Consider the following 12,702-nt stretch of genomic DNA (forward strand, 5'->3'; position numbering starts at 1 on the left):
GCCGTCCACAGAGCACCTGACCCAGAATGTCCTCAAGTCCTACCGGGAGACCTGCCAGCTGCGCCTGGAAGACCTGCAGCTCCTGAGGCTGGAGACGTTCTCGTGGGAGGAGGTCAGGAGCTACCAGAAGAAGGTAAGAAGCGGGATGGGGGACATGGGGGACATGGCTGGGATGCCCGGCACGGGATAATCTGGTAGCCAGATAACGTGGGAAGCCAGCCCACCGGGGTACGAGGCTAGGATAAACACCTCCCTTCCGGCTAGCTAAGGGATCAGTGGGGAATGTGGGCAGAGCAGCGGGAAGGCTTCCAAAGCCCAAGTTCTGTTACCTGGCCCAGTTAAGACTGGACCGGCAACTGGGCAGGAGGTCGCGTCTCTAGTGGTTTGGCCGAGAGAAACGACCAATGTTCTGCTCCTGGTTCTGATTTACTCTCTGGCCTTTGGGCAAGTCCCTTAGGGCCCAACTTGTTCCAGACTGAATCAGTTTTCCCAGGAGCAGAATCAGACTGTCCACCTGGAAATAGCCCGGGGGGATTTAAACAGAGAAGAGAGGGATGGTTTTTCTGCAGACATTCTAGACCAGCCTCCAGGATTTTCTAGCAAGGATATAAATTCTATAAGGTTGGCTTAAAAATTCTCTCCAGAGGATGATCTCTGTTCAGGTCTATGGGACCTTATTAAATTTTGGAGGACTTTTCCATAGTGGCTGCCTGTAAATTGTCTTCCTAAATGACACCAGTTCCAATTCTGGTGTTTCCTCTTGCACCACGGTGGAAGAGAATATAGCAAAGAGTTCTTAGCTGGCACGAAGCCCTAGCAAGCTTGTGGTCAGGGTCCGCTCAGCACTGGCTGCAAGAGGGGACTCGACTGAGTGACCCAGCGCGCGGTGTCTCTGACCTTTTGTGGCACTTTGAGGTTTAACATCGGCTGCATAGAACAGATGCTGCCCCTTTATTGTTTATCGTGACTTCATTCAGCGCACAGGGTTTTGTGTGAGTCACTGCTCGCTCAGTTGGGTTCAGATGAGGACTTCGCAATAAAATCAAGGGATGGGACAGAGGGAAGAAAATGAGTTTGTTTGATTCAGCAGCTAATTAAGATCCATTAACTAAATGGGAACCTCTGTCTGGTTTGCTAAATGCTTCATCAGCTTTCCAGATGAGGCCAAGTTGTTTCGGAGCAATTCATAATGGCCCTGGCATAGGAACATTCGGATCAATACAGACTCCAGCTTTGGGCCCGGTGGAGAGAGCAAAGGAAAATGGCTAATGTATGAGCAACTGCTGGGCTTCTGTCCTCTGGGGAGGAGACTAAGGGTTAACTGCCGCGGCAGGACTCCTGGGGTACAGGTGCAAAGTGCAGTAAAAGGGGCAATGAAAACCCAGAAAGAACTGGGGAAGGCTGCTCGAAATATTCTGTGGTAAATCGTTTGGAGCAGAAACTTGGGGTTTCAGCTCAGTGAAATTTTGCCCAGAAAATGCCCCCTTCTAACGGGAAATTTCAGTTTTTCATCAAAAACCGAATGCCCCCAAAATGGAAAATTTCGGTTGAGAAATGCCCCTGTGGTGACTCATGCCTCTGTTCTCCTCTCTGGTCTGGGATCTCTGGCCGGACTTCATCCCCCACATTCCACCAGGGCCAGGGACACCCATGATGCACTGCATCCCCTCGCCAAGAGGGGAGACCATGGTGCATCATGGGAGATGTAGTCTAACCAGGGAGCCTGGCCTCTTCAGCAGAACGGGAGTGTGAGGCACTGTGGCAAAGTTCCTCCTCTGCCTTGGTGGGTCCTGTGCTTATTGGCCGATTTGCTCACCTCAGAGGTTCAGGGCAGCCCTCAGTGCTCAAATCTGCCGTTCACTCAGTTAGCCTCATCACTGGCCAGCATGGGGAAAAGGAAGAAGAACAATCTCCGCAGTCTCTGCTGATCCACCTAGTGGATCGGGGAACAGGCGAGAGACCTTCCCCTCTGGTGGAACCCACAGTCCAGGTCAACTCCTCTGGTATCAAGTAAGGAGTTGGGGGGATGGAGGGATGGGGGAATCCGGGCCCACCCTCTAGTCCGGGTTCCAGCCCAGGGCCCTGTGGATTGCAGCTGTCTATAGTGGCTCCTGTAACAGCTGCGTGACAGCTACAACTCCCTGGGCTACTTCCCCATGGCCTCCTCCCAACACCTTCTTTATTCTCACCACAGGACCTTCCTCCTGGTGTCTGATAATACTTGTACTTCTCAGTCTTCCAGCAGTACACCTTCTCACTCTCAGCTTCTTGCGCCTCTTGCTCTCAGCTCCTCGCACACACACCACAGACTAAAGTGAGCTTCTTTTTTAAACCCAGGTGCCCTGATTAGCCTGCCTGTCTTAATTGATTCTGGCAGCTTCTTGATTGGCTGCAGGTGTTCTCATCAGCCTGTCTGCCTTAATTGTTTCCAGAAAGTTCCTGATTGTTCTGGAACCTTCCCTGTTACCTTACCTTAAGGGACCTACTTAACCTGGGGCTAATATATCTGCCTTCTATCACTCTCCTGTAGCCATCTGGCTTGACCCTGTCACAGCACCCAGACTACAACTCCTATGAGGCACAGCGGTGGTATTTCCAAATGGAAATATTTCACTTTTTTGATTATTCGCCAACTAGTGGGCTTATGGGGCGGTTGCTCCACATGAGGTAGGGCACACAGGGTGGCTGCACCAGGCATGGCACACAGTTATGGGGCAGCCACGCCATGTGGCATGGGGCACATGGGGTTTTGGGGCAGCCATACTGGGTATGGTGGGTGGGGTAAGGAGCAGCTGTGCTCTATGGGGTGTGGAGGAACCAAGCGTCATGGGACACGGCCCATGGGCCGAGGGGCAGCCAGCCGTACAGTGTGGTGCAACCGCGGGCTTCTCTCTTGCAGTCCATGGAGGAGATGTGGGAACGCTGCGCCTGCCGCATCACGGAAGCCATCCAGTACGTGGTGGAGTTTGCCAAGCGGATGGGCGGCTTCATGGAGCTGTGCCAAAACGACCAGATCGTGCTTCTGAAAGCAGGTACACAGCTGGAACTGCTGCAGCCAGGCCCCGGCAGGGATGCCACCTCCCACAGCTGGGTCAATAACGAGGCCATCCCTTGAGCTCTCATTTGAACAGCCTCCCTGGGAAGCAGACCCCATAGGCTCTGTACTCAGAGGCACAGCCCCCAGCCTGCAGGGGCTGTTTGCACCTGGATCTGTGCTTTGACATTCAGCCCGTCTCCTGCTGCAAGACCCCGTCGTGCAACTGGGGCTGCCATGCCTGTTTCCAAACCGCGAGCATCCTTGGGTGGGAGCATGGGCTCGGCCCACGTCCAGCACGCCCGCTGTCTCTGATCGCACTTCTCGGGGTGGACCGTATCCTGCGAATTTCCCAGCCACTCTGTACGGGACTGCGTGACTCAGGCCACGTCTGTGCTGCAGTCGGAGGGGTACGGTGGGGTGACCGCATCCCTGCGCCAGCTTTAATCTAGCTAAATAGCAGCGAAGACGCGGCAGCGTGGGGGGGTCCCTCGGTATGTGTTTGCATTGCCAGCCCACACCCATGCCACCATATCGTGTCACTGCTATTTTTAGCCATGCTAGCGTGGGTAAAGCTAGCTCAGCCATGCCCACCCAGGCAGCGGGCACCCATTTGATGGCAGTTTAGACGTAACCTCAAAGGCTGTGACACTTGTCCCCTACCCCCCAAATGGGCAGGAGATACCGTGCCGGGGACTAGTTTACTTCCCTGGACCTCCCTGCTCTCGTGCATGAAGGCAGAGATGTTGGGACCTCCAGTGAGTCTGTTTACTGCTTATATTTGCAACTTCTTCACTCCCCCCACTCCGTTTTTGCAGGAGCCATGGAAGTGGTTCTGGTGCGAATGTGCCGTGCCTTTAATTCGGAGAACAGGACAGTCTTCTTCGAGGGCAAATATGCAGGCCCAGAGCTCTTCAAATCGCTCGGTATGATATTGTCAGTATTACGGTAAAGCACAGAGGCCCCACTTTGCACAGGCACAGGGCGAGAGACGGTCTCTGCCCCAGAGAGCTCCCAGGCTAATGAGCCACATGGTCGTCCTCCTTTTACAGATGGGGTCACTGAGGCCCAGAGAGACAGACCAAGATTTTCAGCACTTAGCTCCCATTTAGGTAGTGGAATGAAGCAGCCAGGATCTCAGCAGTGCCCGGCTCCTCCCTTTATTCCCATGCCGGGTTGCTGAGTGTATTTGTAAACACCTTGCCCGGGGTGTCAGCAGCTGAGCCAGGACTCGAACCCGCATTCCCTGAGTCCCCATCCAGTGCCTGAGCCACAAGGCCGCCCTCTATCTCTTGCTCATGGGCCGGCCTCCCCCCCGGCTTTATTACCCCAGCTGTTGGGAAACCTCCTCCCCATTGTAAAGGGATCATCTCAGGAGGGGAGGGTGATGGGTCCTTCCCAGCCAGAGCAGCCAGTGCTGCCTGCTGAGGCCCTGAAGAAGACGCCTGCATTGGCTCGCGTCCAGCGTGATGCCCTGCTGTGTTCAGTCCGGAGCGGTGGCTTTGATTTTTGCCTGGCCGATATCCGAGGGGCTGGTTGGCAACAAGCTGTGGTGCCGTTTCCTTTCTAGGCCCCTGGTTCAAATCTAGCTCATGGCGCTAAGGCCCAGCCAGTGGCCGCTTAGGTTCCTTGGGCCAGCGGGCATCAGTTACTGTGTGTCTGGGGAGCACCTAGTGCCACGGGGTCTGACTGGGCTGAAGCCTCTGGGAATATTAAATAATATCTTCGGTGGCCTCTGACCAGTTCCCGGTGGCCAGGCGTTCACATCGCAGCAAACCCCCGTTCTTGCCAATCTCAGAAGAGATGCAGAGGGTTATATGAGCCCTGGAGATTGGACTTCCCTCCCAGCCCCAGCGGGTGGAGGAGGTTTGTCCTGTGAGGTTCCCCAAAAGGTTTGGATCCCAGGGGAGACAATGCGTAGTCAGCGATGCCTGTAGACCCTGCCGGAGGCTGGTTAGAAAGGAAGGCTAATCCCGCCTCTGGGTGGCGCTGGAGAGGGGGTGGGGCCGCCCAGGAAGAAGCCGCAGGTGACTGACGGCTCTGCTCCGTTTCCCAGGGTGCAACGAGCTGATCAACTCCATCTTCGACTTCGCTCACAGCCTGTGCTTGCTGCGTTTCTCGGAGAACGAGATCGCCCTCTTCACCGCCCTGGTGCTCATCAACTCAAGTGAGCGTCTGCCGCTGCTGCTGCCCCTCTGTCCTAGGGCTGCAGCCCCCATCGTGGGGGGCGGGGGGATACCGGATGTTAATTGCCAAACAGCCACATAAGTAGAGCTGGCCAGAAAATAGGGGCGGGTTGACTTTTTGATGACCCCCCTCCCCGGAAATATTTCACTTCATAATGGCACCGAATAGGGATGTAAAGATCAGTTTAAAAAGTTAACCGGTTAAACGATTAAAATTATATTGTTTAACCAGTTAACTGTTAACTGAGGTAGCCTTGGTGGGCCTGGCACTATGGGGGCCGGGGCTGGGGCTCACTCCGGCCCTGGAGTCCTACCGGCCCAGACGGCGTGGTGTGGCCAGGGCTGGTGTCCCGCCAGTCTAGCACGGCCGCGGCTGGGGTCTCTCATGCTGGCGCGGGGCTGCTGGAGTTGATGCTTAAGGTTGGTTAACCGGTAAGCCTAATGCTTACCCGTTAACCTTTTACATCCCTGGCACTGAGGTGCCTCCTGGAATTTGTAGTTCAAGTGCCTCATGCTCCCATTCTCCTCTATAGGCCATGGTCTCTGGCTGGACTACAACTCCCATGAGGCACCACACTCTCCTCACTTGGTGCAGGGAGGCATTGTGGGAAATGTAGTCCAGCTGGAGAACACAGTCCATAGAGGAAATGAGGCAGCAGAGGCACCGAAACTGCTGCTCCAATGAGGAATTGCGGCACCCTCGTACATTGAATTATTTCCATTTTTGGCCAAAAAATGTTTGGTTTTCGAGCGGTCAGTTTGATCGATGAAATATCACAATTTTAATGACTAAATTCCTACAATCAAACCCCCTCCCCCCCGTTTTCCATCAAAAACCGATGGAATATTTTCAACCAGCCCCTGCCCCCAAACGCTTTCCTTCCTGAATCCAGTGTCCTCTGCTCTCCTGCCAGCACAGGTGGGCAAGCGGCTGGGTTTCACCCCGAGGTGCCCCCCCACCCAAGTCAAGCTTGGGAAATGCTCATCAGTGTCTTCTCCTGTCTCGGTGCAGATCGGCCGTGGCTGCAGGAGAAGGGCAAGGTGGAGAGGCTCCAGAATAACCTGGAACTGGCCTTTAAACACATGTTACGGAAAACCCACCGGGAAGGCATCCTGGCCAAGGTAGGTGCATGGTCCCACAGCCTTACCTGCCTCCTCTGTCACAAGCCACATGCCTGACCGGCATAGGCCACCTCTCGAATGCTGCTGGTGTTGTGAAGCCCAGGACTTGAGGGCCTGCTTTTGGGTCCCTTTACTGTGCCCTGTCTCTGGGGCTAGTGGGCCCCCAGCGCTCCCATGCTGGAAGGAGAAGGCTCAGAGCCAGAGCGCGATGCTTTCACCACACAGCTCTCGTTAATGTTGAGGGAGGGAGGCTTGGGCGGCTGGACCTGTAGCTGGATACACGTGTCCAATGTGGATCGGGGGCTGGGTCACTGAGGGGAGATATCTGCACTGAGCAGACAATACACTCAGGTTGGACATTGGGGACTCTCAGTAGAGGATTCTGGGTAATTATGTAACTGTTCAGTAGAGGTGGAGGGTTCTTCAAATGGGATCACGCTCACAGACCAGCAGCAGAGCACGTGCACACACACGGACACACTCTCACACGCTCGCACGCACATGTGCACCATGCACACACACTTTCACATGCACACACCCGCGCACACCCCCCACCCCTCCCCAGACGTGTTCAGCAGCATCGCAAGAGCTCACAGAAGCCCCAGGTGCTGCCAGACCAGTTACTGCCCTGATCAAGCTGAGACCTTCTGACCTAGTTTCACCCACCAAGGCCCCTGGCTGGCTGTGGAGTGGTGATGGATGGCCGGGTTGGTCTGCGAGGGCTCAGCAGAGGGGCTGGGGCGGCGGGAGCCGGTCCATGCCTGGAGATCCGCCTTTATACCACGTGCCTCTCTCCCCTTTAGCTGCCGCCCAAAGGGAAGCTGCGCAGTCTGTGTTACCAGCACATGGAGAAGCTGCGGTCCTTCCGGCAGATGTACCCCATCATCGTCCACGCTGTCTTCCCCCCGCTCTACAAAGAGCTCTTCAGCTCCGAGTGCGAGCTCCAGGGAGCAGCAGCAGAATGATCCCCATGGGAGGCCGGTGCCCAGAGACCGACTCCCATCTCGCACCGGTCTGTGGCCCCCCGCTGCCCCGGGATGGGAGGTTGGTGGGGGGAGGGTTGGACCACATTAGAACCCGCTCCCTCCCGTCCCCTCCCAAACAGCACAGCAGAGGGGTGCGGTGCAGGAGGGGGTGCGGCCAAGTGATCCGAGCAGACAGCTGGGAGCCAGGACTCCTGGGTTCCATGCCTGCCTCTGCCACCAACCTGAGCAAGTCACTGCCCCCTTCTGTGGGCCTCGTTCCTCTCTCTACAATGCAGCGGGGAGGGAGACACCCTCCCACACACTCCATGGGGGCGGGGGGTGATGCTTAAATAACCGTGTGACGCTCTTTGAGGTCTCAGCTGGCAGGGTGCTACCAAGGCGCAAAGTATTATTGGGGAGACGCCCCGAGCCGAGACCCCAGTGGGACGGAGATCAAGGAGATCACCAGCTTTTGCTGTAACATATTCAGGGCCAAGGAAAACACACTGCCCACCCCATTACTCCAGTGACTAGCATCTAGAGACCGGCCCGGGTAGTTCAAATACCTCATTGAAAACAATTTTTTTTTTTTTTTTTTTGGTCTCCTTACAGTTTTGTGGCAGGAGAATTTTTAACCAAGCTGTTTGAAAATAATAATTGTACATAACATAGAGATCTATTTTTAACCGTTTGCCTTTACGTCCACTCTGCAGCACCAGGGGGCCAGCCCCCACCCGCCCAAGCTCTTGTATTTCTTATTAATGTCTCGCAATTGACCAGACATTGCAGCCGTAGAAAGTTTGGTGCCTGTGTCTGCCACTCTGCTGCCCCCTGCTGGGCAGAATCCCCGTCCCCATGAAATTCTCAGGGTTTCAAACCCAATAATTTGCTTTTACTCACCATAAAATATATAGAGATACTGTATAAAGTTAATATAATAAAAGGCTGTTTTTTAATGTTAAGGCTATTTTTGAAAAGCAACAAATTCTAATTTTCTTAAGTATGGGGCTGTCACGGAGCGGGAGCTGATGGTTGTTTACAAGGGGAATGATTTTCGAAATTGCCTTTTTCTAAAAGAGCTTTTGTAACCCAGTGTGTGTAAAACGATTCGAATTGAAAATAGCTGGGGGTTTGTACAGCTGGGATTCGGAAGGACAGCCACCGTTACAAGAGTCCGTCCGTGGACCTCAGCCGACTTTGGATCAAGCCAGTAGATCACAAAGGCACAATCTTAACTTCAAGGCCACCGTCGGTCCTGCTGATTTCACGGGCCACTGCCCCATAGACGCTGCGTGACATCGCTGTGAGGGGACTGCTTGGTAAAATGAAGCACTGCGGAGGGTTTGCAGAATCAAACCCCACGTTCCTTGTCTAGGCTCTTCCCTTGCGCACGAGCGCCGTGGAGCAAAGCGCAAGGAATGACCTTGGTGTTTGGCCCCTCCCAGCCAAGACCTGCCCGCTAATGCTCACCACGCTTGCACACGCGTCTGACAATGGGACACGACCTCTGGGAGCTGCAAGGGAGAGCCCAGCAGCCGAGGTATTTCACTGAGAGGGCTACGGTGACGTCAGGGCCGGTCTACGCTGCAAGGATAGGGGGTGATTGCAGCTTGTGTGGACATACCTGAGGTAGCTCGGACACAGCCAAGGCAAAGCAGTGCTGTGTTGCTGTGGTACCCCAGTGAGCTCGATCAAAGGTGTGTCTGCACACGCTGCCATCACATATCATACATACAATCATACAATCTCAGGGTTGGAAGGGACCTCAGGAGGTCATCTAGTCCAACCCCTGCTCAAAGCAGGACCAATCCCCAATCTTTGCCCCAGATCCCCTAAATGGCCCCCTCAAGGATTGAACTCACAAGCCTGGGTTTAGCAGGCCAATGCTCAAACCACTGAGCGATCCCTCCCGCCTCCACACCCTGGGATTGCAGGGCAGACACGCCCAAAGTGTCTGAGTTCCAAATGCCCAGCTGTGGCTAGGGGGGTAAAGGGCATCCGTGGGGAGAGGCATCAGCACAGACCAAGGTACTACCCTCAGTTAGTCCCTGCCTCTAACTTGCCTACCTTAGTGTCCTGTTTGCCTCCTCAGCATCTGTCCTGCCCATGTGAATCCTTCGTCCTGCTGGAAGCACTTTGCTTGTATGAAAATCCAGGGATGAGGACACAGCGATAGCTGGCAGGGGAGCAGAATTCTTTGCTGGTCTCCAGTCCCAAAACAATCGGCTTGATGAGCCGTCTCCTCTCAACTTACACTTTTAAAATTATTCAGCAAGAGCTTTACAGAAAGGAAGGTTGCACGTAGTTTGTCACCAGACAGGGTGCGAGTTTAACAGAGGCCTAATTAATGATGGGAAATGTGCATGGACTCCAGGCTTTTTGTCTTGCCGGGTGGGTGCTGGGCTTGGACGGGTCAGAAGTACAGAATTCATGGAGGAGACGGCACAGCTAGCGATGCGGTAATAGCCAAATTAGAGCCGCCTGCGAAGTGCAAGTTATTTATCGTAGGAAATCTGTGGCTGTGGCGGGGAATCATTTCCCACCCCCCCTCTCCTGAAGTTTCTGATCAAAATATCTCCAGTTTTTTGTAGAAAAATCAGCCCCCGGCCCCAACTTAAAAACAAACCCACACAGATGTTCTGGTTCAAAATGATCAACAACAGGGAAAGGGGAAATTTTGATTTTTTAGACAAAAACACTAGAATTTTTTGACCAAAATCTTGGTCAAAAGCCATTTTTTTAATTAAAACCATTGGCCTGGTTCTAAGCGAAGCCAGCTCCGGGTGCAGACTCAGCCCACTGCAGTGCTACCGTCTAACACGGGTTTGGTTTTGAGTCGACCCCTGGATTCATTTGATAATTTCAGCATTCGCCGCACACTGCTGACGCAGCGAATACAACCTAGAAGACACAGCCCCGTCCGCTGCCAGGGGAAGGCTTCTGCAGTGGCTAGAACACACAACTGAGGAGCCCTGGGTTCGAATCCTGCCTCTACCACACTCACAGTCATTGCACACCTGCTGGGGTGGAGCCTGCCCATCTGCTATGGCTGGGCGGCCTCTCGGCAGCAAAGCAGGGGTGGGTTGGCCGGTTCCTTGTTGCGGCGGGCAGGTTCTTTGTTGCTGGATTGGACCCGAGGTGTAGCCATGCTGTAGAAGCCCTGATTTCCGGAAGTCACTGGAAGTCAGTGGGAGCAGAAAGGGCTCCACCTTCCCTGAAAATCTGTTGGGACAACGGTATACACACATGGGGACACTCAGGGAATATTTTGTCTTTCACAAGTGCCCAAGGGCTTGATTTTTAAAGGTGTGTAGGCACCTAACTCCCTTTGAAACCAACAGGAGTTAGGTGCCTAAATACCTTTAAAAACCAGGGCCTCAGGGACGTAGGAGCCTAAGTCCCATTTTCAAAAGGGACTTGGGCACTTAGGCCCAGCACCTCAAAGAGAACTTGGCACCTAAATACCATTGGGGAACTGGGTAAACATCCTTCTGTCCCACTGGTGTGAATCAGGAGTCAATTCTGTTGAAGGCCATGGAGAAACCCCTATGCAAAACTGGTGTAAGCGAGATCAGAACCTGGGTCTTTAAGGGCAGTTCACCCCAGATTTGTAACCAACACCCAACTTCCTAAGCACGTTTGAAGCTTGCACTGTCTGGATTCCAGAGGAATTAAATTCATTGACCCTCGAAACCATCTGCCTCTTTAAGAGCGTCACTCGGACAGTCCTGTTTTCAGCACAATAAAAGACAATCAGACCCTCTCTGGCCTTAGGTCCTTTCTGAACATCTGCTAGCTTGATCCAGAGCCGACTCTTAACCCTGCAACCCAGGGGATCTGCTTCACCGATCCGTTAACCTCTTTCCATTCATGTCTAGTTTACTGTTGCTTTTTGGTTGCATTCTTTTAGTGTAAAATAATAATAATAATTCAATACATCTAACCTGCAATAGTGTCATTTTGTAAAATTGTTTAAAATATTTAAATATTTTGTCATGACAGGTTTGTAAATATGTGAAAGTTGTAATTTTTTTTAATAGAGCAATCATTCTTTAAACAAAAAAAAAGGGTTTTAGTTTTCATTTAAATTAATTAAACTTATGGTGCATTTTTGTTTGTTTGTTTGTTCGTTTGTCGCCCAGGGTTATATGTTTACTTGCAAGGGTTTAAAAAATATATTATTCAGAATGCACATTGTAATGAAAAATTTATTGAAAAGTGTCCAGTTTTCTCTGCTATTTTCAATAAACTAGGTTGCCAAGAAATGGAGCCCGACTGCTTATTTGTGGCTCTGCGGTTATTCATAGGGTTGCAAACTCTTGTGGTTTTATCACGAGTCTAGGGCTGTTTTTGTTATTTACTAAATTTCACCGTCCTCTGGGGCACGGAGCTCGGTTTGCCTGCTGGATATATCTCACCAAGCCAGTTCCCTGCCACTGCAAGCGCATTGGGCATGGATGACACTTCGGTCCCTTCCTGGTCTCTGTCTGTGCTGCACAATGGTTCAGTCTCCTGAGGACCAAAATGCTTTAGTCTAACTAGAATTTTGGGGCTTATATAGGGCTGTTTGAAGGAACATTTATTGGCCTGTGGTACACAAGAAGCCAAGCTAATGGTCCTGGCTGGCCTTAAACTCTTATGAAATCTGCTTGTACTATGGTAGGACCTAGGAGTCACGGCCGCAGATCAGAGCCCCACTGTGCTAGGCGCAGTACAGACATGGCCAGTCCCCTGCCCCAAAGAGCTGATCATCAAAGTGTTTTATTAAAGCCCCAGCTTCTAGAGTCATGGGATGACCGGAGATTTCATTTTTTAACAAAGCTGCTCGCCCTTGTGTGTGCAGAGGAAGGTTTGGAAGGCTCAGGAACAGCCTCCCCCCAATGATTACTTTTAAAATTCTCAGGATTATTAAGCCGCGCCCCTGATTTTCCAAACGCTTGGGGCTGGCGACGGTGGGGGCTCCCCAGGCGGGCTCGGCACCTATTTGCACTAGGTGCCATATACAGTAATAAAAAGGGGACAGTCCCTGCCCCAGAGAGCTCCCAGTCAGGGTTAATGACAAGGGGGGACAGCTGGACAGAAATAGAGTGGTGGGGTGGAGGGTAACGCAGTGGTTTGCCCCTTAGGCTGGGATGGCTGGAGCTAAGCCACCCTCATCACAGAATGAGCCGCATCTGAGTGAAATCAGGGAATTGCCCATAAAGAGCCAGGCTAAAGCCCTGATGCAGGGCAGCTGGGGACAGAGCTGGATGGTGAGCTGGGGTAGGAAAGGAAGCTGAGAGCAGGGACAAGGGGGCCTGCGACAGGACAGACCCTGACTAAATGGGAGAGACTGGGAGACCCAGAGGGGCAACAAGAAACCACAAGGTGGGAAATAGCCCAGGTAAAACCGCAG

General features: G+C 52.9%; 1 protein-coding gene across 2 annotated transcripts in view; it reads left to right on the forward strand.

Moving 5' to 3' along the window:
* Nucleotides 1–11,572, forward strand: part of RORC (RAR related orphan receptor C) — a 67,301-nt gene extending 55,729 nt beyond the window's left edge. For both annotated transcript variants that reach the window (XM_073322962.1, XM_073322963.1), the window contains exons 6-11: nucleotides 12–133; nucleotides 2,900–3,032; nucleotides 3,853–3,960; nucleotides 5,091–5,201; nucleotides 6,233–6,342; nucleotides 7,146–11,572. In XM_073322962.1, coding sequence (XP_073179063.1) covers nucleotides 12–133; nucleotides 2,900–3,032; nucleotides 3,853–3,960; nucleotides 5,091–5,201; nucleotides 6,233–6,342; nucleotides 7,146–7,307 — 746 coding nt within the window. In that variant the 3' untranslated portion in view covers nucleotides 7,308–11,572. The remainder of the gene's footprint in view (nucleotides 1–11; nucleotides 134–2,899; nucleotides 3,033–3,852; nucleotides 3,961–5,090; nucleotides 5,202–6,232; nucleotides 6,343–7,145) is intronic.
* The last annotated feature ends 1,130 nt before the right edge of the window (nucleotides 11,573–12,702 follow it).

Source organism: Lepidochelys kempii, chromosome 24, assembly GCF_965140265.1.
Source record: "Lepidochelys kempii isolate rLepKem1 chromosome 24, rLepKem1.hap2, whole genome shotgun sequence".
Lineage (NCBI taxonomy): Eukaryota > Metazoa > Chordata > Testudines > Cheloniidae > Lepidochelys > Lepidochelys kempii.